Genomic DNA, 23,964 nt, shown 5'->3' with positions numbered 1-23,964 from the left:
CTGTTCTCCCCCTCCTGCTCCTCCTCCTTCTCCCCCTGCTCCTCCTCCTCTTTCTCTGTTCTCCCCCTCCTGCTCCTCCCCCTCCTTCTCCTCCTGCTCCCCCTCCTCCTCCTCCTCCTCCCCCTCCTCTTCCTCCTCCAGTGCTATAAGAACCTTTAAATTCAGTGTCTGTAATGAAATTCTCTATATTTTTCCATCAGTTCCTGAAAATGAAGTCAGTTTAACTGAAACTTATTGTGAAAATCCACTGAAATGTCAAAACAAAGTGTCTAAATCCTTTAAAGCTCCTCCTCCTCCTCCTCCTCCTCCTCCTCCTCCTCCTCCTCCTCCTCCTCCTCCTCCTCCTCCTCCTCCTCCTCCTCCTCCTCCTCCTCCTCCTCCTCCTCCTCCTCCTCCTCCTCCTCCTCCTCCTCCTCCTCCTCCTCCTCCTCCTCCTCCTCCTCCTCCTCCTCCTCCTCCTCCTCCTCCTCCTCCTCCTCCTCCTCCTCCACCCTGTGCTGGAGGCTCCGCCCCTCTGCAGGGATCTTTGGGATCATTATGTTACATTACTGCATGGAAGTGAAGCCAGAGTGTTTTATGAAGTAATCATGGAACCTGATTGGAACTAACTTCACTTCCAGGTCTTGTATGGCGTTCTGACCGCAGGCTGAGGTCTGCATGAGGCAGCAGGGGGCGCTCCGCTATGAGACGCATCATTAATAGAACTTCTTTCTAATGAAGCCAGACTTTAGCTTCATCAGTAACGACTAAACAAACCACATACTACTGGAAAGGAAAGCTTGGATTTGGAGCCATAAAATGATCCTTTTAACGGCTTCATGTGAAAGAAAAGTAGAATCAGAGTGTTTCTGTAGGTTGTCATTGTCCCTCATCACGGTGTGTTAACAGTTAAATATGTGTCTGTGCACAGTGACGTGTCTGCTCAGTACAGGGTGGAGCTCTTACCGCTCCACACCTCACAGGTTCTACTGGAGTCACAAGAAGTTGGAGGAGCATGGAGCGGTGACGTCAGCGTGAACAGAGCCGCTCGGAGGGGCCTGGCGGCTACAATGACGTCATTCAGCCGCACGGAGCCGTACAGAGCTCGCTGACGTGTCAAGAATAAAACAGGCTTTAAGGATCAGTGGCGCCACCAGCTGGAATCCTGTACTCACCGTGAGTCCAATTCTTTTGAAGGTGTGGGAAAAAAAAAAAGTTAAAGCCTTGGGCTGCTGTTTCTAGAGCTACAGACACAGAACTAATTCATAGAGCTACACAGAAAAGAATCTCCCATGAACACACCTCTCTCCCTCGTCACAGTTGCATGTTTACCAACTCGTCACAAGAGGGCAGTATTGCACCGTGTGTGTGTGTGTGTGTGTGTGTGTGTGTGTGTGTGTGTGTGTGTGTGTGTGTGTGTGTGTGTGTGTGAGAGAGAGAGAATCAGCACTGCCGATGTGGACATCAAGAAGAAATGATTGTTAAAGAGAACCGTTTCAAATAAAGACAAAATGTCGCGTCATTCAAAGCACAAGACCTTTAAACTGGACGAGGAGGCGGATTCGGTGTTCAAAACTTTGACGACTAATAAAAACAGAACCGCTCCACCACTGAAAGTGATATTGGGGATTATTGAGGAGGAGAGTCTCCTCTGTTATTTAGTAGGTTTCTGAAGTCGATAGATATTCGTGCTCAGAGTAGCTAGCGTTTGAAAATCTTACTTTAAAAGGAAAATTGCAGACTTCCTGTCAGATTTAGGTTTAGGGGTTCCAGCATGTGATTTGTTGGGCTCAATGAGACGAACAATTAAGTTTTGGTTTGATCGGTCTACGACATTCCTACGGGCCGTTTAAGTGTTTTTGGTGGCCGTTGTAGTGTTTGTAGGTGGTGCTAGAGAGCACATTTTGGCTCTCTGGGGGTTTATTTTTACATTTTCATTTAATATCACCCAGTGTTAATGAGCGTGCCAAATGTGGTGAGTCCCTGAGCATGTTTAGGGGGTCAAATGTATTCTCCTTCAGAGGTTGAGGGCCGTTTTTGATAGAAAATCTTACTTTGAAAGGCAAACTTCGGACTTCCTGTCAGATTTAAGTCAGGGGTAGCAGTACGAGATTTTTAGGTCTCGATGAGACAAACAATTGAGTTTTGGTTTGATCTCTCTACGACATTCCTATGGGCCGTGGTGCCCATTTTGGTTTTTCTAGGTGGCGCTAGAGAGACATTTTGGCTCTCTGGGGCTTAATGAGCGTGCCAAATTTGGTGAGTTTTTGAGCATGTTTAGGGGGGTTTTATACAGGTTTTTTTTTTTTTTCTTTTGCAAAAAACTAATATTAATAAACATTTTAAATACAACAGGGTCCTGGCCTCCAGGTCCTGGCCTCCTTTGGAGGTCCTGGCCTCCTTTGGAGGTCCTGGTCTTTCTGCTCGGTCCCTCATAATGGTCACATCAGCTCAAACATCTGCAATTAAAAAATCTTTTACTGCCAGAGTGCAGAATACCTGCAGATGTTCCAGCCCTTGGTTTGACATGTTGCTCTGATTTTGGCCCTCGAGGAAAACTAATTGAGGAGCTCCGGTGTTAAGGATTAAAAAAAGGTGCAGCAATTTAAAGCGTATTTAAAAGATGTTAAAAAGTCAATAGGAGTAAATTACAGCTCAGGGTTAAAACAATAAATGAAATAAGTTCAAAGTGATTAAAACTACCCTATAGATATATTTTATTTTACTGTGTCTCAAATAGAGTTTAAAAGGCTCAAACAGAGTAGTACTTTTCAGGCGAAAGCAGTAGTGTGTTACTCTAAAAGGCCAGCAGAGGGCGCATGGCGATTGAAGGAGCCTAAAAGCTGCACAGAGGCAGCAGCATATTAAATCCTGCAGCCGAGCCAAACACCAGCTCAAGTGGTCTGCCTCTTTGTTTCCTATTACAGGATGGAATCACACCCCTACATGACACACACTGGGGCAGGGGGGCAACAATGGCAGAGTGAGGGAGAGTTTGGAGCTCCAGCTGGGAGATCAGTGACTCTTCATCCAGGAGAGATCAGCCTGCTTTGAAAGCTGAAGCTCAACATGGAGCGTGTCAGAGGTTGACGGAGAATTCTCCACTGCAGCACCTTGCTTCTTCTACCAAGCTTTGAAATGTGGAGCTCCACACGGCTCTGCCACAGTCACAGGACTAAAGCCCAGAGAAGAAGTCTCAGTTTCTCATGGAGATCCTCAGTGTGGATCATCTCATATCAGCCTGATGTCTGACCTTTAGTGTCAACACAACTTTCACTGCACACAAACTCAAACATGGAGTCTGACCTCAGAGTCTCCAGACTACAGAGTGGACTCTCCAGAAAACCACACAGCTGCTCAACTCCTGAATCCTGCAGCGGGTTCCCACTCAGGTCCAGATGTTTCAGATGTTTCAGGAGGGAGGGGTTGGACTTCAGAGCTGAGGCCACAGAAGAACAGCTGATCTTTGACAACCTGCAGCCCCTCAACCTGAATAAAGAGAGAAAGAAGTGAGATTAGAGGACAAAGTCTGATGTTGAAGTCATTGAGACTGAAGAAGGTTCAGACTGGAAGAGTTTAGAAATGTAAAGTCCAAACAGCTGAAGCCACCAGGAGGAGAAGAGTCTCATCAACATGCTGATCACTAACATGTTGCAGAGCTCAGTCCATCTCTGTCCTCCAACATCTGGATCACAACACACACACACACACACACACACACACACACACACACACACACACACACACACACACACACACACACACACACACACACACACACACACACACACACACACACACACACACACACACACACACACACACACACACACACACACACACACACACACACACACACACACACACACACACACACACACACACACACACACACACACACACACACACACACACACACACACACACACACACACACAGTCTGTAAGTAATGTAAATTGAAGTGATTGTTGTTGCTTCTAGAAAAAAGGCTGTAGAGTTTATTAGAAAGGTAAAAGGTTGAAGGTATTGAGTGGAGAGTTTTTCAGTATTCTAGGTGTTTGTTGGCTTGTTTAGTTTGGTATAAAGTTTATTTTAAAGATCGCTGCAGACGCTTCGTCCTAAAAGGGCATGAACTTCAGTGTGGGCTTGTCTTTTTTTATTTTCTTTAAAATAAATATCGTTTGACCAACGTGACAGAGAGAGAGAGAGAGAGAGAGAGAGAGAGAGAGAGAGAGAGAGAGAGAGAGAGAGAGAGAGAGAGAGAGAGAGAGAGAGAGCGAGAGAGAGAGAGAGAAAGAGAGAGCAACAAACACTGAGGGTTTTCTCTCTGTTGATTGTATTTGCTGATTATGATTCTGAGGAGAGGAGATTTTCCTCTGAGGAGGACGTTGCTCAGCCACTGAGCGCAGTAGGCAGAGTTATGTGATGCACCTGAACGCATCACCAATGTATCGTCAGCATGAAGATCGTTTATCTGTAAAAATCCATAAATGAGCGTCATTGTTGAAGCCGCTGGGTTTAAAGTGAACGTCCTGTATGCTGAGAGGTAAAATTTAAAAGTGCTGGTACTGCGTACTGGTGAATACCGGCCCACTTAAAGCATTGTTTTAAACTCTAAAAGTATTTCTTTATGTTGTTCAATTGTGAATATTTAATTCAACTAATTCCACATTTAAAACCACTCCAACCTGAATAAAGAGAGAAAGTTTGGAAAGACAAAGGTTCCAGATGTGAGTCAGTAGTTTGGAGATAAACTCAATCACCCTCTTTACTGGTTTCATCTCCATTTAGTCTCAATCTGAAGATTTGGTTTTACATTTGATAATAATTTCTATGATTTCTTCCTTACTAATGAAATGTCTCTGGGTCTTTCTCTTTACACTCTTTAATAGATTCCATGTGTCTTTAATAGGATTCTTCTTGTTTTGTTAGATTTCACTGTATTTATTGGCACTCCTCAGGGTTGTGTCCTCCTCCGGTTATGTCTCCCCCCATAAGGATGACACCATCCTGAAGTTTGCAGATGACGCTGCAGTGATCGGACGTATCATTGGAGGAGACGAGGCGGCATACAGGAGGGAGGTGTCCAGTCTGGTGACCTGGTGTGAGGACACCAACCTCACCTTCAACACAGACAAGATGAAGGAGCTGATAGTGGACATGAGGAAGGAGAGGGGCCCTCATCAGCTAATGTCTATCTGGGGAGTGGAAAGGGTGAGCAGCTTCAAATATCTTGGGGTTCACATCAGTGAGGACCTCACCTGGACCCTCAGCACCACTCAGCTGGTGAAGAAAGTTCAACAGCGGCTGGACTTCCTGAGGAGGCTGAGGACATTGGACATGTCCCCAAATAGGGATGGGAATTGATAAGATTTCTCAGATTCCATTTTCGATTCTGTTTAACGATCAAATTCTTTATCGATTCTCTTATCAATTTTTTTGAGGTTATTTTAAATTTTTTTGAAAAAAGGAGAACAAACAGGTAGATCCCATCCCAAGTAGTGACAGTAGGATTCTTAAGATAATATTAATTTAAAATGAAAAGAAGAAAAACACAGAGGTTCTGTGTGAGGGTCAGAAAGTAAAGACAGTGGTTCATGAAGCTTCATCTGGCCATCACTAGAATAAACTATTCTATTCTATTTTGTCCCGTCGCTGTGCTTCACTCCACTGATTTGACTGGTTGCTTCATAAGAAGTACTGCTCACTGTGAGGCTCTTGCCTCTGCTCTCTCATCCTCCTCTCTTTCCTTGGTGGATCCTCAGCCTCCTAAGTGATGATATTTTCATCCAGCCACAGGAGCACACCTGAAGTGAGTGTCCTGCTGCTGCTGGGCTTGTCTCATGTGTGGTGTTCTTGCTCGTAGTCGTGTCGGTGTCAGAGTCTGAGGCAGAACTCTGTGACATGGAGCATCACAAACACAGTGAGTGGAGGAAGTCAAGCTGCTGCTCTCCACCTGAACTTACACTGGAAACTTTACTTTGTAGTTTTACTTCCTGATTAATAGAGGAGAAAATATCAAGAGGCTGCAGTGTTCTACTGAGATGTTTTACTGATGTTCTAGAGATGTGAGCAGGAGAACAGAGAGTGGTGGATATTAATGATCAATAATGTCAGAACCTGAGAGCTTCCAGTTTACAGTGAGGACTCTCTAGTCCAGGAGAGAGCAGCTTCACTCCTGAATCCTGCAGCTTGTTGTAACTCAGGTCCAGATGTGTCAGACTCGAGGACTGAGAGCTGAGGACTGAGGACAGAGCTCCACAGCTTCTCCATGACAGACCACATCTCCTCAACCTGAAGAAGAACCAACAATGAAAACCAGTTCAATGTTTGTCATGGACTCAGTTCTACATATTTGTTCATGAACCACGTACACAGCTTTGTTGGAGGCTTTGACCACTGGCAGCAGCTTCAGAAGAGCCTCCTCTGAAGCAGAGTATTTCTTCAGGTCAAACTCCTTCAGATCTTCTTCTGATGACAGTAAGATGAAGACCAGAGCTGACCACTGAGCAGGAGACAGTCTACCAGTGGAGAGACGTCCTGATCTCAGGGACTGTTGGATCTCCTCCACCAGAGAACCATCGTTCAGTTCATTCAGACAGTGGAACAGATTGATGCTTCTCTCTGCAGACAGATTCTCACTCAGCTTCTCCTTGATGTACTGGACTGTTTCCTGATTGGTCTGTGAGCTACTTCCTGTCTGTGTCAGCAGACCTCGGAGGAGACTCTGATTGGTCTCCAGTGAAAGACCCAGGAGGAAGCGGAGGAACAAGTCCAGGTGTCCATTTGGACTCTTCAAGGCCTCGTCCACTGCTCTCTGATGGAGATGGTGGAGATTAACTTTCTTCTTCAACACTTTTGACCTCTGGGAGGTTTGTTGTTGTTCATCCAGGAGGTTGATTCCAGAGCTGATGAAGGTCTGATGGACATGAAGAGCAGCCAGAAACTCCTGAAGGCTCAGATGGATGAAGCAGAAGACCTTGTCCTGGTACAGGCCTTGCTCCTCTTTAAAGACCTGTGTGAACATTCCTGAGTACAGTGAGGCTGCTCTGAGGTCCAGGCCACACTCTGTCAGGTCGGAGTCATAGAAGATCAGATTTCCTTTCTGCAGCTCATCAAAAGCCAGTTTTCCCAGAGACTCCACCATCTCCCTGCTCTCTGGACTCCAGTGTGGATCTGTGGCAGCTCCTCCATCATACTTGACCTTCTTGACTTTGGCCTGGACCACCAGGTGGTGGATGTACATCTGAGTCATGGTCTTGGGCAGCTCTCCTCCCTCTCTGCTCTTCAACACCTCCTCCAGAACTGTAGCAGTGATCCAGCAGAAGACTGGGATGTGGCACATGATGTGGAGGCTTCGTGAGGTCTTGATGTGGGAGATGATCCTGCTGGCCTGCTGCTCCTCTCTGAACCTCCTCCTGAAGTACTCCTCCTTCTGTGGGTCAGTGAACCCTCGGACCTCCGTCACCATGCCGACACAGTCAGGAGGGATGTGATTGGCTGCTGCAGGTCGTGTGGTGATCCAGAGGCGAGCAGAGGGAAGCAGGTTCCCCCTGATGAGGTTTGTCAGCAGCACATCCACTGAGGTGGACTCTGTAACATCAGTCAGGATCTCAGGGTGCTGGAAGTCCAGAGGGAGTCGACACTCATCCAGACCGTCAAAGATGAAGAGCACCTGGAGGTCTTCAAAGCTGCAGAGTCCTGCTTCTTTGGTTGGAGTGAAGAAGTGATGAACAAGTCCCACCAAGCTGAACTTCTTCTCCTTCAGCACATTCAGCTCTCTGAAGGTGAATGGAAATGTGAAGTGGACGTCCTGGTTGCTTTGGTCTTCAGCCCAGTCCAGAGTGAACTTCTGTGTCAGGACTGTTTTCCCAATGCCAGCCACTCCCTTTGTCAGCACTGTTCTGATTGGTGGAGAGCTTCCAGGTGAGGCTTTAAAGAGGTCTCCTGGTCTGATGCTGCTTTCTGCTCTGGCTGCTCTCCTGGATGCTGTTTCAATCTGTCTGACCTCATGTTCCTCATTGACCTCTGCAGTCCCTCCCTCTGTGATGTGGAGCTCTGTGTGGATCTGCTTCAGGAGGGTGGACTCTCCTGCTTTAGAGAGCCCCTCAAACACAACCTGGAACCTCTTCTTCAGGGCACATTTCACCTTCTGTTGGCAGACTCCAGGAGAAGTTCCTGAAAAGAAGAAAGCAGGAATGAGTTGAGTGTGTTTGACATTGAATGTGAAGATGACAGTGTGTTAGTGGAGATGTTTCTCCTCCATCAGCTCCATCCAGCTCCTCAGTGGAGACCAAACAGCCTCTGATCTGATGCAGATGTTTGCATCACATGAGCAGCAGAGTTCAGGAACTCTCTCTGTGTCTCCTCTTCTCTGCTGCTTGTTTTGGACTTTCTGTCTGTTTCACACTTTCTGTGTCTGACCTGGAAATGACCTGTGTTCTCTGGATGGACTCTGTTTCTGACTGCTTTCTGCTCCAGCTGAGAACATTTCAGCTTCATCTCCATCATGAGAAATGAGATCAAATCCTCTTACTGCTCCACAGATGCTCAGCCAGCTCCTCCTGCTTCATCCTCCTCAGGAAGTCCAGGGTGATCCTCAGAAATGACTCTCTGCTGCTCCTCTGCTCTTCATCCTCATCCTCCCTCTCACTCTCTGAGCATGCTGGGTAATCTGGACTCAGGAGCTTCTTCATCTGCTTCAGCTCCTTCTTCATGAAAGTCACCATGTTGTCCTCCAGCTGCTGGAACAGAGAAACATCTGGAGTTGACTTTGAGCTGAAACTGAAGCCAGATTGAGATGTGAGTGTAAATCCAGTGCAGAGAGCAGGATGGACAACATGTGAAGCCAAATCACACTTCATGTGGGATCTCCAGCAGAAGCAGCTTCAAGCATCAGTGAAGACTGGAAGCTGGATGAAGGTTGGACTGTTTCACTTTGGACCTGAATGGATCTAATAAGCTGAGTGTCTGTTTCATGTTTCAGCTGGAAGTCACAGCAGCTTCTTCTGTCTCATGATGTGACAGTAAAGTGTTGAATGGAGACGTGTTCTCACCATAAATGTGGAGTCCAGATGTCTTTGATGCTGAGGGGCGGAGCCACCAGGGAGAAGCTGGGAGCTCTGCTGGCTCACGCTGCAGAAACATGTTGACTTTGTTAAAGCTGCTGTGTGGTGTGATGAGGAATCCTGAGACAAACACTGATTCTCACCCCTCATCACCACTTCCTGCTCCACATTTAAAATTATAGGGTTCCTCCTTAGACCGGTCACTCTTCATGGACACACAGCTGGATGGAAACCCAGAGTCAGAGCTAAAAACAAACACAACATCAGGAACAGACTGACTGGAACAATGGAAGATACATGGAAGAACTGAGACTTTGATTCTCTAAGTCAGACTTTGTGAAAATACTGTGAGGATATTTAATAGTTATAAACTGTAGTTCCACATTTAAAGTTACTCTACCAGAAAAACAATCTTCAAAATCTACTTCCCATAAAACATCTCCCTTCTGCAGAGAGAATAAACCAAAACACCAAAACAAGACCATCAACACTCATTTGGACTCATTTCCAACCTGCAGTTTCCCAAATCGATCCACCAAAGTTGATGTTTACAAACAAAACATCAAACTGTGTTGATGTTTCCTAACTGACATCATCTTGGGAAATCTGCCACAAGGGTTTCTGGGATATCAAAGATGGCGTCGCAGAAGCTGAAGCAAAATGATCAAGATTGGACCGATTCAGCCCAAAATAAAAGACTGGACTTTTTCAGAGAAAGAGGATTAGAACCTCCAGAATATTCTTAAATGTTGTGAAACTGATCATTAATCAGCAAGAGGTCAACACACTGGTATGTTCCTTTAAATTTAAATGCTGGAATTAAGTGTTTGTGTGAGTGTCATGACCAATTCCATTCAGAAAGGTATTAATGTATCAGAGATCAACATCAACAACTGAAACTGGATCCTACATGTTTCATGTTTCCTAAATGGATTCTGGTCGAATAACTTTAAAGTTAAAAATCATTGAGTTCAAATCTTTTACATCCCCCCCATCCCCCTCTCCTCTGGTGTTCCTCAGGGCTCTGAAACCAGCAGATTCATCATCAAAATAGGACTTTTGAAAGAGTGTAGGATCAGACTTTGCTGGTCAGTTTGCAGTTTGGACTCTTGTACTAAAATACTGGAAGTGAATCTTAGAGTGAGCACAACTTCTCTCACTCTGGTTTTGAGGAAATAAAAGAAAAGAAAGAGTTTCTTACTTTGTGTCTGAAGGTCCAGGTTCAGTACTGAAGTCTGGTGGAAGATGTTTGGACCGGTCACTCTTCATAGACAAGCTGCTGGATACTGAAGACCCTGCTGTGTGTCTGAGCTTCTGACCTCTACACACACACACACACACACACACACACACACACACACACACACACACACACACACACACACACACACACACACACACACACACACACACACACACACACACACACACACACACACACACACACACACACACACACACACACACACACACACACACACACACACACACACACACACACACACACACACACACACACACACACACAGTCAGAATGTTGTATTAGATCAACAGATCACACTTGGTTCTTCTCATTTCATTTCCTGTTTTCAACAAAATAACTTTAATGTTATTTTCTTCTGGAAAAGTTTTCAGGAATTGATCAGTAAAAATATGTTTGATGAAAGAACTTCAATAACCTTCATGTCATTTCCAATCTGCCATTTGTTTCAAAGTTCCTGGAAAAGTAGTAGCATCTGATCTGGACTCTGACTTTTCCCACAATAATCAGTATGAACAGTTCCAGTCTGGTTTCCCTCAATGAAGCTCAGAAACAGAACCTCTCATCAGAATCACCATCAACCACCTGACTGCAGCTGACTCTGGACTTTTACCCTCCTCCTCCTCCTCCTCCTTCTCCTTCTCCTTCTCGTCATGCTCCTGCTCCTCCTCCTTGAATCACCAACTCCATTTAACCCTCCTCTACAGACTGACGTCCATCAGACTGTCCATCACATCACTGGATTGGTTCCATTCAATTCCATTTGATTCCATTTGATTCAATTCAATTCATAGAGAACCACAATAATCTCAAGGTACTTCTACAGAGAAAAAACTCAACTGTTCCACCACAGCAAGTAAAAGCAACAGTAGAAAGAAAAAACATTTTAACAGGAAGGAAAGTGGAGAACCAGACTCAGAGGACTAGACTTTCTGTAGAACCAGACTCAGAGGAGGAGACTTTCTGTTCTTCTGGTTGAAGGTTCAAAGATAGAAAGTGATGAAGTGACAGGACAGGGACAGAGGGCAACAAGCAACATACAGATTTGTCTTTAGTTGCATTGAGTTCATTGAGTTCAAATCTTTTACATCCCCCCCATCCCCCTCTCCTCTGGTGTTCCTCAGGGCTCTGAAACCAGCAGATTCATCATCAAAATAGGACTTTTGAAAGAGTGTAGGATCAGACTTTGCTGGTCAGTTTGCAGTTTGGACTCTTGTACTAAAATACTGGAAGTGAATCTTAGAGTGAGCACAACTTCTCTCACTCTGGTTTTGAGGAAAGAAAAGAAAAGAAAGAGTTTCTTACTTTGTGTCTGAAGGTCCAGGTTCAGCACTGAAGTTTAGTGGAAGACCGTTGGACCGGTCACTCTTCATAGACAAGCTGCTGGATACTGAAGACCCTGCTGTGTGTCTGAGCTTCTCACCTCTATACACACACACACACACACACACACACACACACACACACACACACACACACACACACACACACACACACACACACACACACACACACACACACACACACACACACACACACACACACACACACACACACACACACACACACACACACACACACACACACACACACACACACACACACACACACACACACACACACACACACACACACACACACACACACACACACACACACACACACACACACACACACACACACACACACACACACACACACACACACACACACACACACACACAGCTGTATTAGATCAACAGATCACACTTGGTTCTTATCATTTCATTTCCTGTTTTCAACAAAATAACTTTAATGTTATTTTCTTCTGGAAAAGTTTTCAGGAATTGATCAGTAAAAATATGTTTGATGAAAGAACTTCAATAACCTTCATGTCATTTCCAATCTGCCTTTTGTTTCAAAGTTCCTGGAAAAGTAGTAGCATCTGATCTTGACTCTGACTTTTCCCACAATAATCTGTATTCTGAATTTCACCTCTTACAGATTAAACTTGGATTAGAAAGGCCCACAAAGCAACATCAAGTGAGCGGCTCTGCGGTGAAGCCTGGAAGAGCATTAAAATAGAGGAAACCCAGCGAGCGCCTGCTGACGTCATGAGTTCACAACTTCAGCCAGTCATTGCCTGCAAAGGCTTTTCAACAAGTGTGAGAGATGAAGGATTGATTCGCTCTTATTTCATTGGTTCAGTGACTTTTGAGCCTCTGACATGAAGGGATTGTGTTCAAATCCTTTAGTTCCTCACATTGTTCTGGGATGTTTTAGTTGAAGCCACTGAATTAAAGCTGAAGTCTGGAGGGTTTCATTTCTATTTCCTGTGGTAATATACAGAACAAAATGAGACAAACTTTGTCTCTGGACAAATCTTTGTGGACCAAACTGTAAGTTAGTGATGTGGGACGTTTGGACTTCAGTGTCATGTGGAGACGTCCACTTCCTTTAAACTCCCTGTTGGAAAGGTGACACTGCTCTGACCTTGGATCAGGTTAAGAGGAGTTAGAAACTCTGACCTGAAAGACAACACATGATCTTCTAGTCTTTGTCCTTTCTACTGCTTGTCCTTGTGTCTTTCATGATCACATTGGGACTGATCATGGGGACGGTGGAATGTCTCTGCACCTCATGTCCTTTACTGCAGCTCTTTGTCTGCTGCCTGTTGAAATCACTTCAGCTCACTTTGGATGACTTGAAATCACTGAGCCTTGAGACGTGTCAATACAGCAGAGCCACTTTTACTACATTTCATCTTTCTATGGAGTTTACATTTAGTGTCCATTCTTCTGTTTGCTGTTTGACTGAATGCAGGAGGGGGGGACGTCTTACCTGTCCACACACTCTGGTGGGTCTTCTTCATCCACGTCCCACATGTTGAGTCAGACAGAGAGCAACACACCAACCTGCTCAACACACACACACACACACACACACACACACACACACACACACACACACACACACACACACACACACACACACACACACACACACACACACACACACACACACACACACACACACACACACACACACACACACACACACACACACACACACACACACACACACACACACACACACACACACACACACACACACACACACACACACACACACACACAGAAGATCATGTGGGTGGTGCAGCAGGAAACAGAAACCCACATCCTGGTAGTTCCAGTTAGAGACGGTATCATTCAGTAGACTGAGATCAGAGAGCGACAGCCGAGACAAAACAGAGAAAGAAGAACAACAAGAAGCATAAATAATGAACAAACAGAAGAAATAAGATGAGAGAAGAAAATATAGAAACATGAAAAATACAACAATCATTAGGATTAATGTCAGTTGGAGGTTTCAGGGGAAAAATGAAGCGTCTGGATGATAAATAATGAGATGATTGAGTCGTGTGTGTGTGTGTGTGTGTGTGTGTGTGTGTGTGTGTGTGTGTGTGTGTGTGTGTGTGTGTGTGTGTGTGTGTGTGTGTGTTTTAGACAACACAAACTTGAGCCAATCAGAGTGAAGGAGGGCTGAAGCCCCGCCCACTGCTGAATGTTTTCAGAGTTTCTCCATGGAGAAGAAAAGAAGTGAAGAAAGGAGTTAAATGGAGGATGAAATGTTTGTCCAACAGGTGAAGAAGAAGAAAGCAGCTGTCAGAGGTTTGTGATGGTGTGAATGAAAGAGAAAAAGAGAAGTTAGAAAGTCTTTTGCTCCGTTGTGGAAGCTTCTAAAGAGCTGAGAGATTCTCACCTGAACTCTCTTCTCTTCTTCTTACAGACACTTTTCCATGTGTGAGGAAACTTGTGGAGAGAAGAAGCTGCTCTTCGTCCGTCTTCGTCCGTCTCTGATGTCTAACAACCTCAGCGTTCTCTGTCCTGCTCTCTCTCACACACCCAGATGAGTCAGCAGCAGGAAGTGGGGCCCAGTGGGGGAGTTGTTTTCACATAAATCACGTGTTTCCTCCGTTCTACTCAGGAAGAGCAGAAATGTGTCAGAGGGGAAGTGATGAAATATGAGCTCCTCTAGGCACAGAAATCACCATTATAAGAACACAAGAATGTGTCTCATTCAAACACAATCATCAATATAAACGGTACAAACCACAAACTGTTTAAATTACTTGAAATATGTGGTTTGATGAAAACAAGACAATATTGTAAAACTATTGTAAAAACATTTGAGTTTGACGTGGCTGTCACAAATACACACCAGTCATGAGAACATAGCCTCTGTGATTTAGAGTCCAAGACGCCTGCAGATAACAGAATGTTGATTCTGAGAGTCTGAGAGTCTCAGACTCACACAGTTCAATGGTTCCTCAGGAGGCTCGCCATCGGGTTTCCTGAACCTGGAGTCCAAATTCTGACGGAATGTCAGAATTCTCCTGGTCCAACCTTACAAGGCCTGGTGTATGAACAAAATAATATGCTCAGGTAACTTAAAGCTAACGTTCCATGGCTTTAAATTGAAGTAAAAGTCCGTAAAAGTTCCAGCTTATTTGAATTTAATAAGTTGCATTCCAGCCGACATCACGCGGAGAGAAAAACATCACGGCTGCGCTTCAATTACGCCTCCAATTTACCCTTTGATCCACTAAAGTAACATAAAACAGCATAATTCTGCTATAATAGCTCTCCATGTCCACAAAACTAAATAAATAGATGGAGAAAATATCCTTAAAATGAAAATAAGTTAGTTTTTCCCACTCACCGTGTCCCGTCCAGCAGTGTGCACCAACCACGTCACCAGAGCAAACCAGGTGGCAACAACAAGATTCCGATCACCTTTCTAAATATCCGAGAAACTGAGAACTCTTTCACTAGTTTCGTTGGCTGTTTTTCTCTTTCTCCTTCCAAGCTGCCAGCTCCGTGTCTGCAGAGCGTCTGGTATAGAGCAGCAGGAAGAAAACAACCTGGTTGGCTGCGCCTGGTCACATGGTCCCCACTGCGACGTGACTTCTTCAAAATAAGAGTCTAAATACATCTGAACCCCAAGAAAATAAAAGAAAGTAAAATAAAATAACATGATTTATATCATTATTAATATAATCGCTTTTATTTAGTTCGGGCTTTATGGACCTGGGTTACACTTTTGTGCCTCATTTGAGTGGGGATGACGTCTCCTATCAAGACTAAAAGCCTTGAATACAGTCTTCTTCACTTTTACATTCTGTCTGCTTTTCACATTTAGTTTGGAGTCAGATTGTTAAAACACTCCAGGCTTCAACATGAGGTGGAGGAGGAAGAGGTGGAGTTTGGAGTCAGATTCACCCACTACTCCCTCTGCTTCACCTGCTGCTCCCACTGCTCCATCCACTACTCCTTCTACTGCACCTGCTGCTCCCACTGCTCCACCCACTGCTCCACCTACTGCTCCACCCACTACTCCCAATGCTGTACCTGCTGCTCCCACTGCTCCACCCACTACTCCCTCTGCTTCACCTGCTTCTCCAACTTCTGCTCCCACTGCTCCATCCACTACTCCTTCTGCTTCACCTGCTGCTCCCACTACTCCAACCATTGCTCCCTCTGCTCCACCCGCTACTCCCTCTGCTTCACCTACTGCTCCCACTTCTTCTCCCACTGCTCCACCCACAACTCCCTTTGCTTCACCAGCTGCTCCCTCTGCTCCACCCACTACTTTCTCTGCTTCACCTACTGCTCAAACTTCTGCTCACACTTCTGCTCCCACTGCTCCACCCACTACTCCCTCTGCTTCACCTGTTGCTCCCACTGCTCCACCCATTACTCCCTCTGCTTCAGCTGCTTCTCCCACTGCTCCACCCATTACTCCCTCTGATTCACCTGCCGCTTCCACTGCTCCACCCATTACTCCCTCTGCTTTTCCCACTGCTCCACCCATTACTCCCTCTGCTTCACCTGCCGCTTCCAATGCTCCACCCATTACTCCCTCTGTTTCACCTGCTGCTCCCACTTCTGCTCCCACTACTCCCTCTGCTTCACCTGCTGCTCCCACAGCTACACCCACTACTCCCTCTGCTTCACCTGCTGCTCCCACTTCTGCTCCCACTGCTCCACCCACTGCTCCCTCTGCTACTCCCACTGCTCCACCCACTACTCCCTCTGCTCCACCCACCGCTCCACCCACTGCTCCCTCTGCATCACCTGCTGCTCCCACTACTCCATCCACTACTCCCTCTGCTTCACCTTCTGCTACAAGTGCTCCACCCACCACTCACTCTGCTTTACCTGCTGCTCCCACTTCTGCTCCCACTACTCCCTCTGCTTCACCTGCTGCTCCCACTGCTCCACCCACTACTCCCTCTGCTTTTCCCACTGCTCCACCCATTACTCCCTCTGCTTCACCTGCCGCTCCCACTGCTCCACCCACAACTCGCTCTGCTTCACCTGCTGCTCCCACTGCTCCACCCACTACTCCCTTTGCTTCACCAGCTGCTCCCCCTGCTCCACCCGCTACTCCCTCTGCTTCACCTTTTGCACCCACTTTTGCTCCCACTGCTCCACCCACTACTCCCTCTGCTACTCCCACTGCTCCACCCACTACTCCCTCTGCTGCTCCCACTGCTCCACCAATTACTCCCTCAACCTCACCTGCTGCTCCCACTGCTCCACCCACAACTCCCTCTGCTTCACCTGCTGCTCCTACTGCTCCAACCACTACTCCCTCTGCTTCACCAGCTGCTCCCCCTGCTTCTCCCACTGCTCCACCCAGTACTCCCTCTGCTTCACCAGCTTCTCCCTTTGCTCCACCCACTACTCCCTCTGCTTCACCTTCTGCTCCCACTGCTCCACCCACTAATCCCTCTGCTGCTCCCACTGCTCCACCAATTACTCCCTCAACTTCACCTGCTGCTCCCACTTTTGCTCCCACTGCTCCACCCACTACTCCCTCTGCTTCTCCCACTGCTCCACCCACTACTCCCTCTGCTTCACCAGCTGCTCCCACTGCTCCACCCACTTCTCCCTCTGCTTCACCAGCTGCTCCCCCTGCTTCTCCCACTGCTCCACCCGCTACTCCCTCTGCTTCACCTGCTGCTCCCACTTCTGCTCCCACTGCTCCACCCACTACTCCCTCTGCTTCACCTGCTGCTCAAACTGCTCCATCCACTACTCCCTCTGATTCACCCTCGGCTCCCACTTCTGCTCCCACTGCTCCACCCACTACTCCCTCTGCTTCACCTGCTGCACCCGATTCTGCTCCCACTGCTCCACCCACTACTCCCTCTGCTTCACGTGCTGGTCCCACTTTTCCACCCACTAATCCCTATGCTTCACCTGCTGCTCCCAATTCTGCATACACTGCTCCACCCACTACTCCCTCTGGTTCACCTGCTGCTCCCACTGCTCCACCCACTACTCCCTCTGCTTCACCAGCTGCTCCCAATGCTCCACCCACTACTCCATATGCTTCACCTGCTGCTCACACTGCTCCATCCACTACTCCCTCTGCATCACCTGCTGCTCCCACTACTCCACCCACTACTCCCTCTGCTTCACTTTCTGCTACAACTGCTCCACCCACCACTCACTCTGCTTTACCTGCTGCTCCCACTTCTGCTCCCACTACTCCCTCTGCTTCACCTGCTGCTCCCACTGCTCCACCCACTACTCCCGCTGCTTTTCCCACTGCTCCACCCATTACTCCCTCTGCTTCACCTGCCGCTCCCACTGCTCCACCCACAACTCGCTCTGCTTCACCTGCTGCTCCCACTGCTCCACCCACTACTCCCTTTGCTTCACCAGCTGCTCCCCCTGCTTCACCCGCTACTCCCTCTGCTTCACCTGCTGCTCCCACTTTTGCTCCCACTGCGCCACCCACTACTCCCTCTGCTTCTCCCACTGCTCCACCCACTACTCCCTCTGCTTCACCAGCTGCTCCCACTGCTCCACCCACTTCTCCCTCTGCTTCACCAGCTGCTCCCCCTGTTTCACCCGCTACTCCCTCTGCTTCACCTGCTGCTCCAACTTCTGCTCCCACTGCTCCACCCACTACTCCCTCTGCTTCACCTGCTGCTCAAACTGCTCCATCCACTACTCCCTCTGATTCACCCTCTGCTCCCACTGCTCCACCCACTACTCCCTCTGTTTCACCTGCTGCTCCCACTGCTCCACTCACTACTCCCTCTGCTTCACTTGCTACTCCCACTTCTACTCCCACTACTCCCTCTGCTTCACCTGCTGCTCCCACTTCTGCTCCCACTGATCCACCCACAACTCCCTCTGCTTCACCTGCTGCTCCCACTGCTCCACCCACTACTCCCTCTGCTTCACCAGCTGCTCCCCCTGCTCCACCCACTACTCCCTCTGCTTCACCTTTTGCACCCACTTTTGCTCCCACTGCTCCACCCACTACTCCCTCTGCTACTCCCACTGCTCCACCCACTACTCCCTCTGCTGCTCCCACTGCTCCACCAATTACTCCCTCAACCTCACCTGCTGCTCCCACTGCTCCACCCACAACTCCCTCTGCTTCACCTGCTGATCCTACTGCTCCAACCACTACTCCCTCTGCTTAACCAGCTGCTCCCCCTGCTTCTCCCACTGCTCCACCCAGTACTCCCTCTGCTTCACCAGCTTCTCCCTTTGCTCCACCCACTACTCCCTCTGCTTCACCTTCTGCTCCCACTGCTCCACCCACTAATCCCTCTGCTGCTCCCACTGCTCCACCAATTACTCCCTCAACCTCACCTGCTGCTCCCACTTTTGCTCCCACTGCTCCACCCACTACTCCCTCTGCTTCTCCCACTGCTCCACCCACTACTCCCTCTGCTTCACCAGCTGCTCCCACTGCTCCACCCACTTCTCCCTCTGCTTCACCAGCTGCTCCCCCTGCTTCTCCCACTGCTCCACCCGCTACTCCCTCTGCTTCACCTGCTGCTCCCACTTCTGCTCCCACTGCTCCACCCACTACTCCCTCTGCTTCACCTGCTGCTCAAACTGCTCCATCCACTACTCCCTCTGATTCACCCTCTGCTCCCACTTCTGCTCCCACTGCTCCACCCACTACTCCCTCTGCTTCACCTGCTGCACCCACTTCTGCTCCCACTGCTCCACCCACTACTCCCTCTGCTTCACCTGCTGGTCCCACTGTTCCACCCACTAATCCCTATGCTTCACCTGCTGCTCCCAATTCTGCATACACTGCTCCACCCACTACTCCCTCTGGTTCACCTGCTGCTCCCACTGCTCCACCCACTACTCCCTCTGCTTCACCATCTGCTCCCAATGCTCCACCCACTACTCCATATGCTTCACCTGCTGCTCACACTGCTCCATCCACTACTCCCTCTGCATCACCTGCTGCTCCCACTACTCCACCCACTACTCCCTCTGCTTCACTTTCTGCTACAACTGCTCCACCCACCACTCACTCTGCTTTACCTGCTGCTCCCACTTCTGCTCCCACTGCTCCACCCACTACTCCCTCTGCTTCTCCCACTGCTCCACCCATTACTCCCTCAACCTCACCTACTGCTCCCACTGCTCCACCCACAACTCCCTCTGCTTCACCTGCTGCTCCCACTGCTCCACCCACTACACCCTCTGCTTCACCAGCTGCTCCCCCTGCTTCTCCCACTGCTCCACCCAGTACTCCCTCTGCTTCACCAGCTTCTCCCTTTGCTCCACCCACTACTCCCCCTGCTTCACCTTCTGCTCCCACTTCTGCTCCCACTGCTCCACCCACTACTCTCTCTGCTTCACTTGCTACTCCCACTTCTGCTCCCACTACTCCCTCTGCTTCACCTGCTGCTCCCACTTCTGCTCCCACTGCTCCACCCACTACTCCGTCTGCTTCACCTGCTGCTCCCACCTCTGCTCCCACTGCTCCACCCACTACTCCCTATGCTTCACCTGCTGCTCCCACTGCTCCACCCACTACTCCCTCTGCTTCACCTGCTGCTCACACTGCTCCACCCACTAATCCCTATGCTTCACCTGCTGCTCCCAATTCTGCATACACTGCTCCACCCACTACTCCCTCTGGTTCACCTGCTGCTCCCACTGCTCCACCCACTTCTCCCTCTGCTTCACCAGCTGCTCCCCCTGCTTCTCCCACTGCTCCACCCACTACTCCCTCTGCTTCACCAGCTTCTCCCTTTGCTCCACCCACTACTCCCTCTGCTTCACCTGCTGCTCCCACTTTTGCTCCCACTGCTCCACCCACTACTCCCTGTGCTTCACTTGCTACTCCCACTTCTGCTCCCACTACTCCCTTTGCCTCACCTGCTGCTCCCACTTTTGCTCCCACTGCTCCACCCACTACTCCCTCTGCTTCACCTGCTGCTCCCACTGCTCCACCCACTACTCCCTCTGCTTCACCAGCTGCTCCCCCTGCTCCACCCACTACTCCCTCTGCTTCACCTGCTGCTCCCACTGCTCCACCCACTACTCCCTCTGTTTCACCTACTGCTCCCACTGCTCCACTCACTACTCCCTCTGCTTCACTTGCTACTCCCACTTCTACTCCCACTACTCCCTCTGCTTCACCTGCTGCTCCCACTTCTGCTCCCACTGCTCCACCCACTACTCCCTCTGCTTCACCAGCTGCTCCCCCTGCTCCACCCACTACTCCCTCTGCTTCACCTGCTGCTCCCACTTCTGCTCCCACTGCTCCACCCACTACTCCCTCTGCTTCACCTGCTGCACCCACTTCTGCTCCCACTGCTCCACCCACAACTCCCTCTGCTTTACCTGCTGCTCCCACTTCTGCTCCCACTGCTCCACCCACTACTCCCTCTGTTACTCCCACTACTCCACCCACTACTCCCTCTGCTGCTCCCACTGCTCCACCCATTACTCCCTCAACCTCACCTGCTGCTCCCACTGCTCCACCCACAACTCCCTCTGCTTCACCTGCTGCTCCCACTGCTCCACCCACTACACCCTCTGCTTCACCAGCTGCTCCCCCTGCTTCTCCCACTGCTCCACCCAGTACTCCCTCTGCTTCACCAGCTTCTCCCTTTGCTCCACCCACTACTCCCCCTGCTTCACCTTCTGCTCCCACTTCTGCTCCCACTGCTCCACCCACTACTCCCTCTGCTTCACTTGCTACTCCCACTTCTGCTCCCACTACTCCCTCTGCTTCACCTGCTGCTCCCACTTTTGCTCCCACTGTTCCACCCACTACTCCCTCTGCTTCACCTACTGCTCCCACTTCTGCTCCCACTGCTCCACCCACTACTCCGTCTGCTTCACCTGCTTCTCCCACTTCTGCTCCCACTGCTCCACCCACTGCTCCCTCTGCTACTCCCACTGCTCCACCCACTACTCCCTCTGCTCCACCCACCGCTCCACCCACTGCTCCCTCTGCATCACCTGCTGCTCCCACTACTCCATCCACTACTCCCTCTGCTTCACCTTCTGCTACAAGTGCTCCACCCACCACTCACTCTGCTTTACCTGCTGCTCCCACTTCTGCTCCCACTACTCCCTCTGCTTCACCTGCTGCTCCCACTGCTCCACCCACTACTCCCGCTGCTTTTCCCACTGCTCCACCCATTACTCCCTCTGCTTCACCTGCCGCTCCCACTGCTCCACCCACAACTCACTCTGCTTCACCTGCTGCTCCCACTGCTCCACCCACTACTCCCTTTGCTTCACCAGCTGCTCCCCCTGCTTCACCCGCTACTCCCTCTGCTTCACCTGCTGCTCCCACTTTTGCTCCCACTGCGCCACCCACTACTCCCTCTGCTTCTCCCACTGCTCCACCCACTACTCCCTCTGCTTCACCAGCTGCTCCCACTGCTCCACCCACTTCTCCCTCTGCTTCACCAGCTGCTCCCCCTGCTTCTCCCACTGCTCCACCCGCTACACCCTCTGCTTCACCTGCTGCTCCAACTTCTGCTCCCACTGCTCCACCCACTACTCCCTCTGCTTCACCTGCTGCTCAAACTGCTCCATCCACTACTCCCTCTGATTCACCCTCTGCTCCCACTGCTCCACCCACTACTCCCTCTGTTTCACCTGCTGCTCCCACTGCTCCACTCACTACTCCCTCTGCTTCACTTGCTACTCCCACTTCTACTCCCACTACTCCCTCTGCTTCACCTGCTGCTCCCACTTCTGCTCCCACTGATCCACCCACAACTCCCTCTGCTTCACCTGCTGCTCCCACTGCTCCACCCACTACTCCCTCTGCTTCACCAGCTGCTCCCCCTGCTCCACCCACTACTCCCTCTGCTTCACCTTTTGCACCCACTTTTGCTCCCACTGCTCCACCCACTACTCCCTCTGCTACTCCCACTGCTCCACCCACTACTCCCTCTGCTGCTCCCACTGCTCCACCAATTACTCCCTCAACCTCACCTGCTGCTCCCACTGCTCCACCCACAACTCCCTCTGCTTCACCTGCTGATCCTACTGCTCCAACCACTACTCCCTCTGCTTAACCAGCTGCTCCCCCTGCTTCTCCCACTGCTCCACCCAGTACTCCCTCTGCTTCACCAGCTTCTCCCTTTGCTCCACCCACTACTCCCTCTGCTTCACCTTCTGCTCCCACTGCTCCACCCACTAATCCCTCTGCTGCTCCCACTGCTCCACCAATTACTCCCTCAACCTCACCTGCTGCTCCCACTTTTGCTCCCACTGCTCCACCCACTACTCCCTCTGCTTCTCCCACTGCTCCACCCTCTACTCCCTCTGCTTCACCAGCTGCTCCCACTGCTCCACCCACTTCTCCCTCTGCTTCACCAGCTGCTCCCCCTGCTTCTCCCACTGCTCCACCCGCTACTCCCTCTGCTTCACCTGCTGCTCCCACTTCTGCTCCCACTGCTCCACCCACTACTCCCTCTGCTTCACCTGCTGCTCAAACTGCTCCATCCACTACTCCCTCTGATTCACCCTCTGCTCCCACTTCTGCTCCCACTGCTCCACCCACTACTCCCTCTGCTTCACCTGCTGCACCCACTTCTGCTCCCACTGCTCCACCCACTACTCCCTCTGCTTCACCTGCTGGTCCCACTGTTCCACCCACTAATCCCTATGCTTCACCTGCTGCTCCCAATTCTGCATACACTGCTCCACCCACTACTCCCTCTGGTTCACCTGCTGCTCCCACTGCTCCACCCACTACTCCCTCTGCTTCACCATCTGCTCCCAATGCTCCACCCACTACTCCATATGCTTCACCTGCTGCTCACACTGCTCCATCCACTACTCCCTCTGCATCACCTGCTGCTCCCACTACTCCACCCACTACTCCCTCTGCTTCACTTTCTGCTACAACTGCTCCACCCACCACTCACTCTGCTTTACCTGCTGCTCCCACTTCTGCTCCCACTGCTCCACCCACTACTCCCTCTGCTTCTCCCACTGCTCCACCCATTACTCCCTCAACCTCACCTACTGCTCCCACTGCTCCACCCACAACTCCCTCTGCTTCACCTGCTGCTCCCACTGCTCCACCCACTACACCCTCTGCTTCACCAGCTGCTCCCCCTGCTTCTCCCACTGCTCCACCCAGTACTCCCTCTGCTTCACCAGCTTCTCCCTTTGCTCCACCCACTACTCCCCCTGCTTCACCTTCTGCTCCCACTTCTGCTCCCACTGCTCCACCCACTACTCTCTCTGCTTCACTTGCTACTCCCACTTCTGCTCCCACTACTCCCTCTGCTTCACCTGCTGCTCCCACTTCTGCTCCCACTGCTCCACCCACTACTCCGTCTGCTTCACCTGCTGCTCCCAC

The 23,964-nt window shown here is 49.8% G+C and overlaps 2 protein-coding genes across 4 annotated transcripts in view; one reads left to right on the top strand and one right to left on the bottom strand.

Annotated features, from left to right (window-relative positions):
- The window catches only part of LOC308120878 (NLR family CARD domain-containing protein 3-like), a 191,272-nt gene that overhangs the window by 86,586 nt on the left and 80,722 nt on the right, over nucleotides 1-23,964 (top strand). The window lies entirely within an intron of this gene.
- The window catches only part of LOC308120877 (NACHT, LRR and PYD domains-containing protein 12-like), a 344,912-nt gene that overhangs the window by 271,485 nt on the left and 49,463 nt on the right, over nucleotides 1-23,964 (bottom strand). For 2 of the 3 annotated variants that reach the window (XM_080481770.1, XM_080481772.1), the window contains exons 4-11: nucleotides 11,614-11,733; nucleotides 10,249-10,368; nucleotides 9,191-9,292; nucleotides 9,036-9,114; nucleotides 8,516-8,723; nucleotides 6,354-8,157; nucleotides 6,100-6,273; nucleotides 3,286-3,468 (exon numbers count right to left, since the gene is read on the bottom strand). In XM_080481770.1, the coding sequence (XP_080337896.1) occupies nucleotides 3,286-3,468; nucleotides 6,100-6,273; nucleotides 6,354-8,157; nucleotides 8,516-8,723; nucleotides 9,036-9,114; nucleotides 9,191-9,292; nucleotides 10,249-10,368; nucleotides 11,614-11,733 (2,790 nt within the window). Of the gene's footprint in view, nucleotides 1-3,285; nucleotides 3,469-6,099; nucleotides 6,274-6,353; nucleotides 8,158-8,515; nucleotides 8,724-9,035; nucleotides 9,115-9,190; nucleotides 9,293-10,248; nucleotides 10,369-11,613; nucleotides 11,734-14,049; nucleotides 14,267-14,508; nucleotides 14,704-15,009; nucleotides 15,213-23,964 lie in introns of those variants that run through there. The other variant, XM_080481771.1, reaches the window with a different exon arrangement.

This window comes from Lipophrys pholis (genome assembly GCF_963383615.2).
Source record: "Lipophrys pholis genome assembly, chromosome: 15".
In the NCBI taxonomy this organism is placed as follows: Eukaryota; Metazoa; Chordata; class Actinopteri; order Blenniiformes; family Blenniidae; genus Lipophrys; species Lipophrys pholis.
This window is presented reverse-complemented; position numbering and strand designations above follow the sequence as displayed.